At 46.7% G+C, this 15,596-nt stretch overlaps 6 protein-coding genes across 6 annotated transcripts; 4 read left to right on the plus strand and 2 right to left on the minus strand.

Annotated features, from left to right (window-relative positions):
- Positions 1 to 92: 92 nt before the first annotated feature.
- Positions 93 to 3,665, plus strand: N7478_002142 (ankyrin repeat domain-containing protein; the record flags this gene model as incomplete). Its single annotated transcript, XM_056918356.1, has 3 exons — positions 93 to 185; positions 308 to 827; positions 880 to 3,665. The coding sequence occupies 3 exons, from the start codon at positions 93 to 95 to the stop codon at positions 3,663 to 3,665; spliced, it is 3,399 nt and encodes a 1,132-aa protein (XP_056783967.1).
- Positions 3,666 to 4,887: 1,222 nt separating this feature from the next.
- On the plus strand, positions 4,888 to 6,119 carry N7478_002143 (AIM24 family protein; the record flags this gene model as incomplete). Its single annotated transcript, XM_056918357.1, has 3 exons — positions 4,888 to 5,428; positions 5,493 to 5,842; positions 5,901 to 6,119. Coding segments are annotated over 3 exons (1,110 nt in total), but the record flags the coding sequence as incomplete, so codon positions are not given.
- A 2,017-nt stretch (positions 6,120 to 8,136) lies between these two features.
- Positions 8,137 to 9,498, minus strand: N7478_002144 (translation initiation factor eIF2 subunit beta; the record flags this gene model as incomplete). The annotated part of the gene is made up of 4 exons (XM_056918358.1): positions 8,137 to 8,412; positions 8,475 to 9,092; positions 9,173 to 9,272; positions 9,487 to 9,498. The coding sequence occupies 4 exons, from the start codon at positions 9,496 to 9,498 to the stop codon at positions 8,246 to 8,248; spliced, it is 897 nt and encodes a 298-aa protein (XP_056783969.1). The 3' UTR covers positions 8,137 to 8,245.
- Positions 9,499 to 10,279: 781 nt separating this feature from the next.
- N7478_002145 (uncharacterized protein) lies at positions 10,280 to 10,706 on the plus strand (the record flags this gene model as incomplete). The annotated part of the gene is made up of 2 exons (XM_056918359.1): positions 10,280 to 10,550; positions 10,603 to 10,706. 2 exons carry the CDS (start codon positions 10,280 to 10,282, stop codon positions 10,704 to 10,706), a joined length of 375 nt encoding a protein of 124 aa, XP_056783970.1.
- A 483-nt stretch (positions 10,707 to 11,189) lies between these two features.
- Positions 11,190 to 13,161, minus strand: N7478_002146 (uncharacterized protein; the record flags this gene model as incomplete). The annotated part of the gene is made up of 3 exons (XM_056918360.1): positions 11,190 to 12,475; positions 12,532 to 12,604; positions 12,655 to 13,161. 3 exons carry the CDS (start codon positions 13,159 to 13,161, stop codon positions 11,190 to 11,192), a joined length of 1,866 nt encoding a protein of 621 aa, XP_056783971.1.
- A 1,534-nt stretch (positions 13,162 to 14,695) lies between these two features.
- On the plus strand, positions 14,696 to 15,448 carry N7478_002147 (RNA recognition motif domain-containing protein; the record flags this gene model as incomplete). The annotated part of the gene is made up of 4 exons (XM_056918361.1): positions 14,696 to 14,715; positions 14,845 to 14,917; positions 14,991 to 15,097; positions 15,169 to 15,448. The coding sequence occupies 4 exons, from the start codon at positions 14,696 to 14,698 to the stop codon at positions 15,446 to 15,448; spliced, it is 480 nt and encodes a 159-aa protein (XP_056783972.1).
- Positions 15,449 to 15,596: the final 148 nt, after the last annotated feature.

The following is a 15,596-nucleotide window of genomic DNA, read 5'->3' on the forward strand; positions in this document are numbered from 1 at the left end:
AATTATAAGAAGAGCCTTAGAGGCCGTGCTATGATAACAAACGAACTATAGTGTTTAAACTAACGATTATTATGTGATACTGATATGCTATTATGAATCTTACGTTACTGTTAATATTGGGTCTTGTTCCTTTTGTTTTGGCTGATGATTGGGAGGATTTTACGAATAACCTTGCGACGGACTTGGTAAGTAAAAATTTTGAGACTTGAGAAAAAAACAAACTCTGTTTGAAGACGAAGAAGATTTAGTTTCTTAGAGGCCGAACTGGAGGATGTTGTTAAATATAGGCTAATACTTGACCCCAAAGGCCCCCTTAATTACCTTGTTCGGCGAACGTCTTACAAAACAATTCCTCTCCGAATCGATTAGCATATTAGACAATGTCATTTTCGCTCTTTCGCCACTCGGAGTATTGACTGCGGTTGTCTCCGTTATTCGAATATGCGGTAGTTCATCCCTTCGAGCATTTGTCGGTCGGGCGCAAGAAGGGCCCGCTGAAGCCGAAGGTGAACTTTTACCATGCGTTTCAGAATCGACAGCCGAATTATTCAACGATGGAGGAATTTCTCGAGTATTCGGACGCCCTCGTATCGTGGAGGTTGTCGCATGGGAAGAGGGGTCGACAACCAAGATTGGAACTCTGCGCGACGCGATTCGAGAAGGCGCGTGGTCTGTCAAAGGATCCGAGTCTCGCTCTGAGAAGACCGATGAGGTTGTTTCGATGCTAGAGCTGGACATTCCGAATTTGTCCTTGAATAAAGGGATCAAGCAAGTAGACCAGCTCTGGTTCTACGCGGCTGCTATACTGGGCGCCCTGCTGCAGATAGGTACGTTTGGCGACTGAAAGTTTGGGGATTCAAGAGACTGACAAAACAATAGGTGTCTTGATATATGCTGCCTTGACAGTTTTTGTGTTCCCCGATTCGTTCAAAGTGGATGACGGCGCTGTTGACAGTTATGCATTCCCATTGTATGTAATCGGGACCACATTCTTATTCATGGGGATGTTTTATTGCGCTGTGATTATCGAGCGGTCATCGAAAGAATATTACATCAAGCCAAACAAACCAAGCAAGTTGTACTGGCTTCAACCAGGAGAACAGACTGTTGGAGATCAGGTCTTCAATTCATTTCTCGCAGTCAAGGAAGAAGGCCAGTCATCCATGACATACATCAAGTCCAAGAGAGTTCAAAAATATGATGGCCGATTTGTCGAGGTCTATTCAACTATATTTCTCACGCTAATGGGATTCATATTTCAATTTATTGGCGAAAGAGGCCTTCATGCATCTGTCATCTTAGCCCAGCTGGGGTCCACTTTCATCATGTCGGTGTTGCGAACTTGTCTCCGAACAGAGAGGATGAAGCCAGAAGAAAATAAGTTGAGAGAAGAAAGAGACCTAGTATCGTACAAGCAACAAGAGCTTGACGCTTTTGCCTTTTACCTTGAAGGAATTGATTCTTTTAGCCTGGTCACTTCCCCAATTCTTTCCAACGTCAACTCAAATGGATATGTCAGTCAATCAAATGATTCTATGGTACAGCGAGTGCTTCGAACAAGAGCACGACTGGCAGAACTTACGAGTAAGTCGGATGATACTAGTTGGGACGATATTCCAATACGCAAAATGGCACAATCCCTTGCCCGGACAATTGAAACGACAATGGACATCATGTCCAGCTGGGGAATGGAGTTCAAAGATCACTTTGAATTTCCTCTCGCATTTGAGGCTACTCCCTCGTCAACGAAGACGTCTCCTGCTGACCTCGGATCATGGTCTATTGAGCTCACGAGAGGCAATGACGTGCTTAGATGGCGAGTGGATACAAACAAACTGGAAGCGATCATCGGTCTCTGGGCCTGGTCATTATACAGATCAAAAAATGAATGGCGCGAACCGCTTTATAGGATGGTTGGCATCAATCAAGCGCAGGCGGGCCAAGCAGAAAACTACCTCGACTTTCAAAAATGGATATTCCGGCAAACCGAGGCGAAGCTCGTGCCGGCAAAATTAGTGGATGAACCGAAGCGTTTATTTGGGTTTAATCCAAACATATTCCCGAGCGACAGTGAAGTTCTGGCTGTGAAGACTGAAAACAATCTCGAAAAGATGATAGCTCAAGATATTTATATCAGATTCTTGAAAAGTGTCTTCTCAACCATGAACAGTCTTGGGGGAGATGTTGATGTTATTCCAGGTCTCCAAAACCCCTGGGTAGCTCAAAGTACCCGAATTAATGATTTGGTTCAGTGCTTTGAGAACTGTCATATGGGGTCAAGAGAGGATGCGCTGGTTTGCATTATTCCTTCTCTAAAGCAAAGCAACATATTACCAGACCTCGCAGCAGACTGCCCTCACATAAGGAAGAGAATTGAAAATCATAGACGAAGTGGAGATTGGGCCAGCGCCTTTTCCATCCTGAATTGGATGTGCTGTCGGTCAGAAGGATCTGAATTTGAAAGATCTGTTTACGTTCTCGGTTATCTCTGCCGGCGGGCGATGCTCAGCAACAATAAAGCAGTCCGCGAGGAGGGATTCAATCAAGTATGTGTCCTGCTGGGGCCAGATGTGAGATATTCATTCTTCCAAACTCAGAACCAATCAAATTTTTTGAACTGGGTTATCTCACCATCACGAGATTTGTGGTGGCAGGTGTTTGGTTGGCAGCTTGGTTGGATCTCTTGGCAAATTTCGGTCGAGAATGGAGGTATGCATTGGATTCAAGCGAAGCTTGGATCTTTTGGTATATCTGAATGTCTAAAGACTCTAGAGGCTTCTCCTTTGGACCTGGAAGATACAGTTAAGGGTATCACTGCTATGAAAGACTGGCTTGCAACAAAACAAGTGGAATCCAAGCGCCAAATCATGGATAATGACGAGGAAATAGGATTTGAGTGGGCAGTGAAAACAAAGCAATTTGCTCTTGTGCATTGGTTCCTGCTTTATTATATCGAACTCGGAGACGATTCCCCATCCTTGATCGCTGTTGTATGGTTCTGGGCAGCGAAATACCAAGTCGATTGGGCCATTCAGATGTTGCATCGCCATGGAGCAGATATAAATTCAACCAACCCAGATGGCCATACCGCATTGTCAATTTGTATTGACTTTGCGGGATTTGAAGCCATAGAGCTTTTGCTTATCAATGGAGCGAACCCGGATGGCAATGACAAAGCCCCTGATGGTCGGCCCATTCTCATAGCAGCCTACAGTGGCAATATACGGCTTTTGGATACTTTGATTCGCCATGGTGCAGATATTGAGATAACCGATCGTATGGGGCTCACAGCATTGCGTTATGCCTGCGACAATAACCAGCCGATTGCAGCTCGTTTCCTTTTGTCGAATGGCGCAGAAATTGATACTACAGATGCACGAACACATACTACGCCCTTGGGATTTGCAATTACCAATGAGAGATTTGAATTGATTAAAGTACTCCTAGAATTTGGGCCAAACTTGAATATACAAGATTCCCACGGTCACACTCCCCTAATGCGTGCGGTAGCCGGTCAGTCAGCTAGAATCATGGGCCTGCTGTTAGAAAAGGGTACAGACATCACAGCCATGGATCACAGAGGACAAGATGCGCTGGCTATGGCGAGAGAAAACCAGTTTGTGGAGGGAGTCCAAATTCTGGAGTTGTGGATGAATCATTCCTAATTGACGAATAAGTGACAATTACTGAATTCTGTTGAAGGTAGAGACCATAATGAAATTTGACATCTCCTGATCCTTAAACTAATGAACTGTACTGCGTAAGGACTTAAACAAAGCAAACAGCGTCTGGCAGTGTCAAGCAAACTTGAACCATGCAGCCGTGGGCATCGATAATAATACACGGGGCATATAGTTGAGGCCAATCAGGGAAAGCATGTGGGCCAAGCAGTACCCCGCCAATGAACGGCTTGGCTGCAGGAATGCCATCGGATCAGCAGAAGTTATGAATGGCCCTGGAGGAGTTGATATATTTTTGATCTTCCTATTATAGATCGATTGCGGCAGATCTTTAGTGAGAAGGCTTTGTGGGCGGCAAAACATTCAACTGTCGCTTCGTATAGGTTTGTTTCTGTTCATGTCGGTTTGTCTTATCCCACTTTTGGCTTCCGTATCCTGCTTGGCTGCATGTCGAGCGGCCAATCACATTCGTGGGCCCACATGATGGAGCATTGGCCAGCCGGCCCATCATGTCGCTCAGATGGAGCCTGTAAGCGCCCGGCTGGGATGATCATGCAGTAGTCAAGTGTGATTGAGGAACTACCAATCCAATTCGTTCGAGCAAGCAGTCACGTTCCTCACAACTAATAATCCTAAGGTTCCTAATAATAGGCTTGGAGCTCCCTGTGCGGAGTTGCGAGCTTTTTTTTCTTTTCCTTCTCTTCTTCTAAGTAACTCGCTTCTTCTTTTCTTCTCTCTTCGCAGATCCGTGATAATTCATTGCAATTTTGAGCTGGTCCTCAACTGTCGATCGATTCATCAACGAAATTTTGTTTTATCTCATTGCTCATTGTTGCTAACAGCAAAGCGGCATTTATCAATACGTTTTTTACCCCACAATCCTTTTTAAGGAAATTGTACGCTTCTTCTTGCGATGGTTTGGGTACATTCACATTCTAACGACTGATTAGGAGATACTTTTCTTAATCGCTGCAAAGAGATTACATCTCACACCGTCAAAATGCCCTTTTGGGAACGAAAACCATCCCAATCAAATATCGTTGCCCCCGCTCCGACAAATGGTAAGCCGAGCTTTCCAGCTTCTCAGTCTATCTTTAATGCTAATAAGTTTCTTATGACAACAGCCCAGACGAGTATGTTCCGTTGCAATTTAGAGCCAGGAGAATGTTTTAACTCATAATATACAGTATTTGCTCCACCTCCAAAGGCATCTTTTGCGCAGTCGCCTCCTCCACAGGCAGCCCCTGCTCCGGCATATTCTCCACCTCCTCCACAGGCAATACCTCAACGGCCCTACACTCCACCAGAACAAGCATCTCCACCCTCTAATACCAACACATCACCGCCGAACTTTAGCCGAGGCGCTCCCCTAGCCCAACCAAGTGCCATCAATACTGTATTTCAAGCACCTCCCACGTCAGCTAGTCCACCTGCAGTCAGCCCGCCACCAGGCAATGGCTTTCCCCAGGAAAAGGCACCATACTACCAGCAAAATGCTGCCGCATTTCAGCAGAATGCTGCTATCTCAATTCAGAGACCAGTCTCCAAATCTCCTCCACCGTCAATGAATCCAATGGCCAGAATGCCGGGAGGAGCCCCGTCATACGGAGAATTCAAGGGTGCCACCTCAACATCCACCGACAACGTGGGTACATTCAACGGGGGAAGCTACAGAATAAGTCACCGCGATTCAAACTCTCTATTGACAGTTCAATTGGCCATGGGTGCCCCGCTCGTGGCTAAGCCAGGTATGACAATAATTTTATATATGGTTCTTTGCCGCAAGAAAGCTTTACTGATGTATATCTTCAGGTGCCATGCTTGGAATGTCCCCAACTATGACACTTCGCGGTGTGACGCACTTGACTTGGAAAAAGCTTGCGGCTAGAGGAGGAATAGGCATGTCTCATTACACTGGACCCGGGGAACTTCTCCTTGCACCATCTGTACTGGGTGACCTCATGGTCCTTCCAATACAAGAGGGGAAGGCGTGGACAATTGGAAGAGATGCTTTCTTAGCCCATACAGCTGCCGTGGAGCATGAGTACACCTTCCAGAGTCTCACAAAGGCGATGTTCTCCGGCGAAGGCCTCTTCGTATACCAAATAACTGGAAATGGACTGCTCTGGATGCAAAGTTTTGGGTCCATCATTAAGAAAGATGTCAGTTATGCTTCAAAGGAAACCCGATTTTATGTGCTAACTCGTTCGAAATCTACAGCTAGCTGATGGAGAGAAATATTATGTTGACAATGGCTATCTCGTTGCTTGGAATTGCGACTATAAGCTTGAACGCATTGCATCTGGTGGCCTGTTGTCATCGTACTCCTCAGGTGAAGGCCTCGCCTGTAAGTTCGAAGGACCTGGAACAGTCTATTTCCAGACACGAAACGTCAACACCTTTGCTATGCAAATGAAGATTAGCACAGCTAGTGGTTAAGAGATTTATGATGCTTTTTATCTGCAAGGGGCAAGATTCGTTAGGGCTCTGAAAATCATATCACCATTTTGGGTTGGGTCAAGTTATTGCACTTCCTTGTTTTTGATGCTGGCGTTTTCCGATTATACGATACGAATGGGTCTACTCTTCTATAGCCCTGGTATTTGAAATATTACTGGGATATGATCTTGCGCGGTGTGTACTTAGTTCAAACTGCAATTTCCCGGCTCGGATGAGGCCACTTTTGTTTTCTTGACAGGTTGATCAACGATTATATTTATATAAATTGATATTTCTACTTCTAAATGGTACCTGGGTCCCCTTTTACCCGAGAAATTACGTGAGAATTTTGAATCCCTATAGAAATTCACAGAATACTGTACCGCGATTGCGTTGAACACGGAAGCGATGCACCTTATTTTACTATCTGTATCTATGTTAGATCGGCTCGTTTTGCCTCAGCTTATTTTTGCTTGGGCTGGATTAATTTGGTAATACAGGACCGCCAAAAACGCGTGGAAAGCCTTCCATCAGCCCTACTGCGGCTGGACAAGAGACTTTTTACGTGTAAAATTGAATAAGGTATACCTTTCTAAATTTTCTTTTAGTGGATTTCCTTGTATTAAGTCTCAGGGTAGTATTAGGAGGAGGGTCTCTTCAGAAATAGTATAAATCATCAAGCTTCCAATAGTAGTTCAGGCGACCAAAACATGGGGCACAGTTTACTACTAGATCATGAATGTACATCCTTGCTTAAACAAGGAGAATTACTAGTATCCTTGAATGTACACAGGATTTCATTTAAGAACGCCTAGAATAGTTGAATCCATACTCCCTAGATCGTGGTAAGTGGCGGGTGATTGATCCCACGAACACACGATCGAACGCCCCGTCAGGAATGGTTCATGCTGGTCAAGCAAAGCAATGCTCATCAAACACAGGTCTCAGCGTGTTGGGTAACCTTTCTTACAATGTAAACGTGACTGCGCCAACCGTTTCATTTGGATCAGAGTTCAAGCTCAGAGCTGTGGAATGACGAGCCTATGGCCAAATTATCTCCATGCCACGCGATGGAAGTCCCATCACCAGCCGGCTTATTTTGGGATAAACAAATAAATGGTACCTTGACCAGAGACAATAATACAAACAACTTTTATCGCTGGTGCTTGAATCATACGTCGATCGAGGTTCGATGGGAGAATCCTGCATTGATGCAGATCTATGAGAATCAAAGCTTCACTGACACTATAGGAGCTTCTAACAACACGTCCACCAACATAGTTGGCACAAACTTGATCGACCTTCCAAACAAAGACGAGTAGGTTTATATTTACATCGTTATTGATGAAAAGTCGCCAGGAGGACATCCAATTCACCTACACGGTCACGATTTCTATATCATCGCCCAGGGTGATCAAGGGGCAAGCTTCAACGGGACTTTGTCACTCAAGAACCCCCCTCGACGAGATGCAGCCTTTATAAGATGGTTTCATATTTGGTTGTTGCATTCAAGACTGATAATCCGGGTATTTGGTTGATGTATTGTCATATTAGGTGGCACTCTCGAGGAGGGATTCGCACTTCAGTTCCTCGAGCAAAAGAGCGAAATTCCCAAGCTTATTGATTACGACATCTTAAGTAATACTTGTGCTGAGTGGATTGATACTCTAAGAAGAACAATGTAACTGAGTACTACGAGTCGGGTGTCTGAGCACTTCATCTATGTTGGCGCGAGTTTTTGTTTTTACCATGTCACTGGCTTTCCTTCAATACGATCTAGATCGCATGAGTATGAGTTGATCGAAAGTTCTTTTTGGGTCAGCTCCCGATCATTTGTCCATGGGTATGCGTTTCCTTTTATCTAGAGAACCCGGGGCATTACATGTAGAAATTGAGGCCACCTGCAACTTCATATAACAAAGAGTTAGTGGTCATATCAGTCCGATTCATGACAAACTATTTCTATCCTTCAAATCGTTTCCTCATCTCGGCCCCAACGGTAGAAAGATACAATGCCGGGGTCTAATTTTTCACCGACCACAATCCCATTTCGTGACACGCCATAAAGAAGAGAAAATAAAATAACTCCCTCCTCCACAATATGCCAAATCCAGTTGCTAACTCGCTTAACCAGTACGCTTGCGGCGACCGACTTGTCCACGGAAACCAGTCTTGATAGCCGCGACGGAACGGCGGGATCCGCAAGAGTTGCAAGTGATGAAGTACAGACGGTTCTCACCCTTGTTGAGCTCGGTGTCGGGGCTGCGGCAGGTCTTGCATGTAACGTACTCGACTAAAAATGTGTTAGAATAGTTAAGCTATTTCAATGCTTACTGCAGATGTAAAATAACATACCGATATATGACCTAAGGACGGACTCGATTTGTCGCTGGACGAAACGACCCTTAATAACCAGACGACGGCTGCCGTCGACACTGCCGCTAGTACCCAACTCAGCGAAGAGGAACTGCGTAACGTGGTCTTCGGAACGCTTCATGCGCTTGCAGATATCGGCAATGTTGGCGAAGACGGTACGACGGTTACCCTCACGCAAACACTGGGGAGGGGGAATCTTGTAGGACTTGGTTCCGCTGGACAAGAGGTCGGGGTGGTGGCTCTGGATGAGGGAGAAGAATCGAGAGACGAGAAGAGAGTAGGGGATGGTTTGGGTGGCATCGTGGGCCCAGATACCGGTGCCGGCCTCTGGGTCACCCTCAGGAATAACTTCTTCAGCGGCTTCCTCGCCAGCCTCCTCGGAAACACCAGCCTCAGCGAGCTTAGCCTCGAAGTCGCCGGCGTCGACCTTCCTGGCCTTAGAAGGCTTCTTCTTCTTTTTCAGGGCGGAGGGATCGAACTCGCCGTCGGCTGCGGGGGCTTCCTCGCCATCGGCCTCGGCATCCTTGGAAGACTTCTTAGTCTTCTTCTTCTTAGATAGACCCTTGAACATGTCGGTGACCTCGTCGACTTCCTTGTCTAGATTTTGATTCTATGTTAGCGGGTCCGGGATCAAAGACGAGTGGAACCGAAATTGAGCGAATGGAATCGTTGCGTACCGGCAGGCTGGTCGGCTGGGGGGGCCTCTGTGACTTGACCGTTGGTGTCCATGATGACTGAACCTTCGCTGAAGGCAACGGATTTGCGCTGCTTTTGTTCCTAGTGGAAATCCACCGCAAATTAGTGACCGGCGAAAAAATATATAATTAGGCGTAAAGAAGCTGTCGGGGAGAGTTTTCCAACGGGGGAATGGTCTTGGGCCCAACTGAATAAGTAGTGGCGTGCACGACTATCGTTGGTGTTGACCGAGGGGTATTGTGCAGGCTTAAAAGAAAATGTGGGTGCGGTAAAAACGAAATCAGGTGTGACATACGGCTTCCGCCATGTTGGGTGGTTTTAAGAGTCGCTTCGGTCAACCGCCGGCGTATTTTGGACGAGAATGAGGAGTTTCGGGGATCTCGGAGTGTCGAACAGGTGGATAATATCCAATTTGACGCTGAATCTGATATCTCAATATTCAAGAGGCGAGAGTCTGTTATCGCGGGACAACCACGTGACCTTCTCTAGTGAGTCACAGTCACGTGTGATACCATACTGAAGAGTGCTGCATCAATTGATCAACAATATACCTTTGTGAAAGGATGTAGGAGAATTTTGAGTGTGGAGAATTATCGAAGATTTGCCTTTACTCCCTCAATTCAAATATGCAACATTGATTCTCTCAACTTGAGAACATGCATGTCAGTATCCTGTTTCAGACACCACTATGTAGATAGATAGTGTGGTAGGGCGAACCCATAAAAGCCGGCATAAGATTAGATTTATAAAACTCCATGTATGTTTTGAGCAGCGTTGATTTGCATTCAAGTTCATGATCACCGACAATAGACCATTATCACACTCAATTGAACATGTACATGAGTCAGTCGTGGATTTTATACATAGATCATGAAGCCCCACATGATGGCTTAGCCGAATCAGAGGACGCTTACGTAAATCTTGCACGACCGCGGCGTTGACCCGCAACGCTCAACACTCGGTATCAACATCATCTACCGACAGCAAGCAAATGCTTTGATCACCAGCAGGGCAGCAGGCAGGCAACTGCTCCTTGAATCTATATTCCGCCATACCCATCATATCAAAGTCTCAAAATACCCGCAACCATGTCCTCCGCCTCACCTCCGCCGTCAAATCCCTCCTTCTCCATGTCCGCATACATGGTTCCCTCCAACAACCACTCATACGATTCTGACGATGAGATCGAGTCTCTTCCCTCCGAATCTACCACAGACTCCGATCTCGAAACTCTCTCAGATGACTCCTCCGATGCCGAGGCGGAATGGAGGGAAAGCATTGAACAATTGGAGTTGCTGTTGACCATGGTGCTTGTGCCTTTCATTGGCAAGTATATGGGGCGAAAATGCGCATATTGGAGTATGTTGATCTGCTGTTGAGATGGGTGGACTTTGCTAATGAGTATTTTTAGGTTGGACGCGATTCATGCAGTGGAATTACCCTGTTGAGGTTGTGGTGCGGAGCCCGGGGATCTTCAAAGGCATCGGTGCTATCGAGGCGGCTGCGAGCCTTTAATACCATACATCGTTCTTTTTCTCTGTCTTTTTGTCCTTTCTGTGTTTCGCATACATGGCGTTAAAAGAATGGCTGTTGTTGACTCGATCGGATAAAAGCGCAGCTCGGGTTTTCATTTATCTGAAATGCCTCTATCAAGGCATTGGATACATGTCACTGTTTCTATCTGGTCTTTTATGTTAATAGTGCTTTACTATCTAGATCGTTCTATACCCGAATAACTCATTTCACAATACTCTTCCCAGGGCGACTAGCTATTGATGTATTTGTGCTCAAATCTCAAGTCCACTTTCCTCGCATGTTTCCTCTACAAACACCTTGATCGAAAAGTGCACAGTTATTTATGGGTTCAATTAATCTTACATATAAGCGACCCAACTGTCATTATTGATGTAATAATGTACATGGAGGAGCAAGCGTAAATTTATACATGGAGTATGATGAAGAAAGGCGATGAAGCGGTTCGAAGATTTCGATCAGCCATCAATACAACCTATTCTGGCGCCAGAATCCAGGCGGAAGGGTGTTGGGAGCCGGACCATGGGTGGCCGCTGATTGTACGTCGGAATGTCTCGGAATTGATAGGAGACTGAATACATCCTCCCCTAGAAGTTGAGGTAGAAATTCCAGATTCTCAGCTTTCTCGCACATTTTGGATTGCCCTTCAGCGCCCCCACGGTCCCTCTCGCCTAGTAGTAGAGCGTGTTCAGCCGACACGGCTCCAGGTGGCTCGTTCACGGGAAATGCAGCAAGCAAATCTTCAGTAGTCCACTCGAACTCCTTCCAGGCGTCATCATCTTGAAACGCGAGCGGATAATTTTCCATGTCGTGGCTTATTTCCACCAGAAGGTCGGCATCTATGGAGGCGGAAGCAGTATATTCATGCCTATTTCCTAGGCTCACGTCAGGCTCCAACCCATGCTGCATAAACCGTTTGGTAGACTCTGGAAAGGACGAGGTGTCTCTTTGGTCATGAACTGTCTGAATAAATTCCGCTGTATTCTCCACGGCGCCGTCTGAGACGTGGAAGGATTTTACGTGCCCAACGGGATGTGGTTTCAGATCTGTCGAGTAGTTGGGAGCAGTTCCTTCTTCTGGACTTCTTTGGGTCTCCGTAAAACGTCTGTTTCCAATCCTTTGGGGTATTTCTTTTAGCAATTGATCATCAACTTGAAAATTCTGGTTTGTTTCACATTGCCAAAATGACTTGCGCTCTCGCAACAACTTTTGCAGCTCGTCAAGATCACAATAAGGTGTGGCCGGAACTCGTTCGACAGAGCAATCAGCGATCTCAGTTGATAGGAGACCCTTTAAAAGCAGCACTTCCAATTCATGACCGGTTTCCGATTTGTCATGGTGTGTATCAGACCATGTGTAGGGGATTGATGATTGGGCATCGTCGACGGGATCTTGCACCTGTCGCTTCGATTGTGGGAGTGTGTCTTTTGGGTTTTTGCAGGTAGCCGGGGCTAGTAATTCGACTCCAATTCGGGAAGACGGCATTGCTTTGTATGCATCGTTCGACGTCTCTCTCGCCCTGGATTCTGGATCATTTTCCTTTGGGGGCAGAACGGTTTCCACCTCGACTTCCTTAAGGGGCTCTGCAAATGTATATTTCTGACTCTTCTCCTGTCGAATGTGACCTTTCTTCCTTCGTTTCACTGTTTTTCTGTCTGCATCGTTAACCGTCGGCATATGGATGTGTCTTGTCACAGGCACTCCTTGATTCATAGAAAGCTCATTTGCCAAACCCCCGGAACCAGATAATTCTAAAGTGTGTCAGACGTTCTTCATCTAACACTAGTATAAATCGAACCAAACTCACTGCCATCTCGTAGTATGACCGGACTTGAAGCCTTCCCCTTGTTGAATATCCCCACATTCATATTGCTGCGCAGCTTTGAAGGGCATTAGACAGCCGAAAGCTATATCGTGAGCTGGTACTCACGGTCAATCTTTCCCGAGCAACATTCGATGCGTGGAATTCATCATTCATGTTATGCCACCTACTTGGCCGTTTCCGCTTTCTTGTGCGGAATTTCGAAGACGACTGCTGCTGATTTCCAACAGTAGAGCCCTTATACTCATAGAAATCCTCTCGTGTCTTGTGGCGAGGTCTGCGCTGGAAGGTGTCTTCTCTCTTGCGTTTTTTGCCCTTCGGTAGTAGATCTAGGCCTTCCTCAACCCCCATGAGCCCTTCTTGTGTCCTTCTGTCGTCAACCGCAGTAGTGCCATGGCCGGGGTCCTTGGTCGTAGCTTGATAAATCTTCGCAGCGATCGTGAAGTCTTCAACGAGGCCGGGTGCGTCGAGTGCGACTCTGTCGTCTATGCGGCGAGGGCCGGAGGTTTGTTGTTCGTTGAATTTTGTGTTTTGAACAAGCAAATCTTGCGGGAAATTCAAATCATTCGTAACATTCGCAAGCCATTCATGGATTAAATCATTACCAGGATCCATCGGGTATCAGTTCCGGCAAACAAGCCGACTTGCTGAACTTGTAGCGAAAAGCATGAAAGTTGGCTCAGAGAAGCTCAGGTGACTTGTGAGGTATGGGTGTACGCTTTGCTGCTAGTAAGGGAAGTCACGACCCTGAACCACCAAGTTTCTCGTCCTCCATATGTACCGGCCATCTCCTTCACAACTTCAACCTAACATCTCTTCATCACTGTCACCGCGATGCATATAGTATATACGGCCAAGCCACTTTTGAGACAACCACGATGTTTATCACAATTCCATCGCGTGAAATGGTATTTACTTATTTTCTCCGCTAACTGAATTCCTCCCCGGCCTTTCTTCCCCCCGTCAGCTGTTAACCTTTTTATCAGACTTCGAAGCCGGGTGTCCATTCGATCCATGCGCTGATCGTCTCTTCCAGTCTCCGGAGTCCTTCCGGCGGACGGCCCAAGCGGTATGTGGGTCCAGCCGCCCCTCTACCTCGCATAGCGTGGATTGGATGTGGATGATCAATGCGGTCGGACTGGAGCCCAAATTAGTTTGACAAAGGCCAAGCCCCTCGAGGGACTTTCTGCAGGCTGCATATTTTTGGGGCCAGACCACATCTTCAGCCAAGTATGGTCACGGGTTGACAATGCATATACGCACATCTCGCAAGTGCATGAAGACTGTGAGGTACAATCTGTACCTAAATTCAGTGAGACGGGTGCGCGTTCCACGGATACAAGTGCGTGGAGAACCCCGCCCAAGCCGCGAATCGCACCCAGGGTTCTTCGCAGTCGACCACGCGCTCCTTCGTGCCTTCGAAACCAGTCCAAATATAGAGAACTGCGATTCCTGCGTAACTATGCCTCTGCAACCGTTGTAGATCCAGCCCTGATTTCATTCTCTTTCACCGCATGAAACCAGGGCAGAAATAGACCAAAAAACCGGCTCTGGCCGTTTCCCGATACTAGGCTAGCGTGTCCCCTCCTTCTTCAATCTTCCTAGGTCCAGCCTCGGGTGACATCTGATTGACGGAGCGGAAAAAAGGAAGAGTGTCCGCTAGTCCCGAGAATCAAATGATTTACAAGGTTTAGTCTGGTGGGACTTTGTCTCTTTGAAGGAGGGAGGGGAATTAGCCCCCCACCTTGTCCTTGCATTATTCTCCTCTCTGTTTGCCCAACCTCTCTTTCTTACTGGTCCTTGCCCTCCAGAGAGTGCTAGATAAAAGACAAAAACTCCACCAAAAACAGAATAACCAGTCAGCAATATAACCTAATCTGTGACTGCTATTGGCGCCAGTCCAACTGGGAATTTTCCCAAGGATGTGGAAGCCCTAAAGCAGTGTGATTGTTACACGGATTTGACGGCTGACTCGTTTCGCAACCACTAGGATCTCCCTGCCCCGTTGCACTCGGCACAACCTTTCATCGTTTTCTTCTCTGCCTTCCGTTGAGTTGCCTCTAGTCGACTTTTCCTTCCAAGCAAACCAATCTAGTTGCAGTTGCGGTTTCTTTGACCCCTTTCCGACGTTTCGCAAACTGAGATCATAATGTCTAAGCTCTTCGTTCAGTACGTCTGTTTTTACGCTTTCTGTGCGCTGTTTTTCATTCCCGCTTTTTCATTTCACTTTCTGTCTCCGTGTGTCAAATTATCTGCTGTTATACATAGTAGGCTAACTATAATTGAAATGATTTAAAGCGGCCTGTCCTGGCATACTAATGATGATACTCTCCGTGAGGGATTCCAACAGTTCGGCGAGATTCAGGAAGCTGTTAGTATTCGTCACTTTCCCGGCAAATCAATACTCTGCTATGCGCGATGTAATCTCACTAAAGACCTCTCAGACCGTTGTCAAGGATCGTGCAACTTTGCGCAGTCGTGGATTTGGATTTGTTCGCTTCGCTACCGATGCCGAGGCTGACGCTGCGATGAATGCAATGAATAACGTGGAGTATGATTGTTTGAGGGATCTTCCCTCGTTACTTCATGTTTGAAAACACTTGGACTTACCCTTTTGAATAGATTCGACGGCCGAGTTATCCGTGTCGACAAGGCATTTGACCGTCCAGACCGCCAGAACCGACCCGACGGCGGCTTCCAGGGTCGTGGTGGATACAACCAACAGCCCGGTAGTGGATACCAGGGTGGCGGCTTTGGAGGCGGCGGCGGTGGTGGTTACAACCGCGGCGGTTATGGCGGCGGTTATAACAACTATGGAAATGGTGGTGGAGGTGGTGGTGCTGGCTACGGTGGTGGATACGGCGGCGGCTATGGTAAAGATCTCTCTCGTTTACAATTCTGATTCAACAACAACTTTAGGTAATAACATTTTATATAGGTGGCGGTCCTAATGCAGGATATGGGGGTGGCGCCGGTAAGCTTGGAGATACCTCTCCAACGGAAAATCTACGCGAACAGCATATTAATTTTCTATTTACAGGCTTCCGCAA

This window comes from Penicillium angulare, assembly GCF_028827245.1.
Source record: "Penicillium angulare strain IBT 27051 chromosome Unknown utg000002l_segment0_segment0, whole genome shotgun sequence".
NCBI lineage: Eukaryota > Fungi > Ascomycota > Eurotiomycetes > Eurotiales > Aspergillaceae > Penicillium > Penicillium angulare.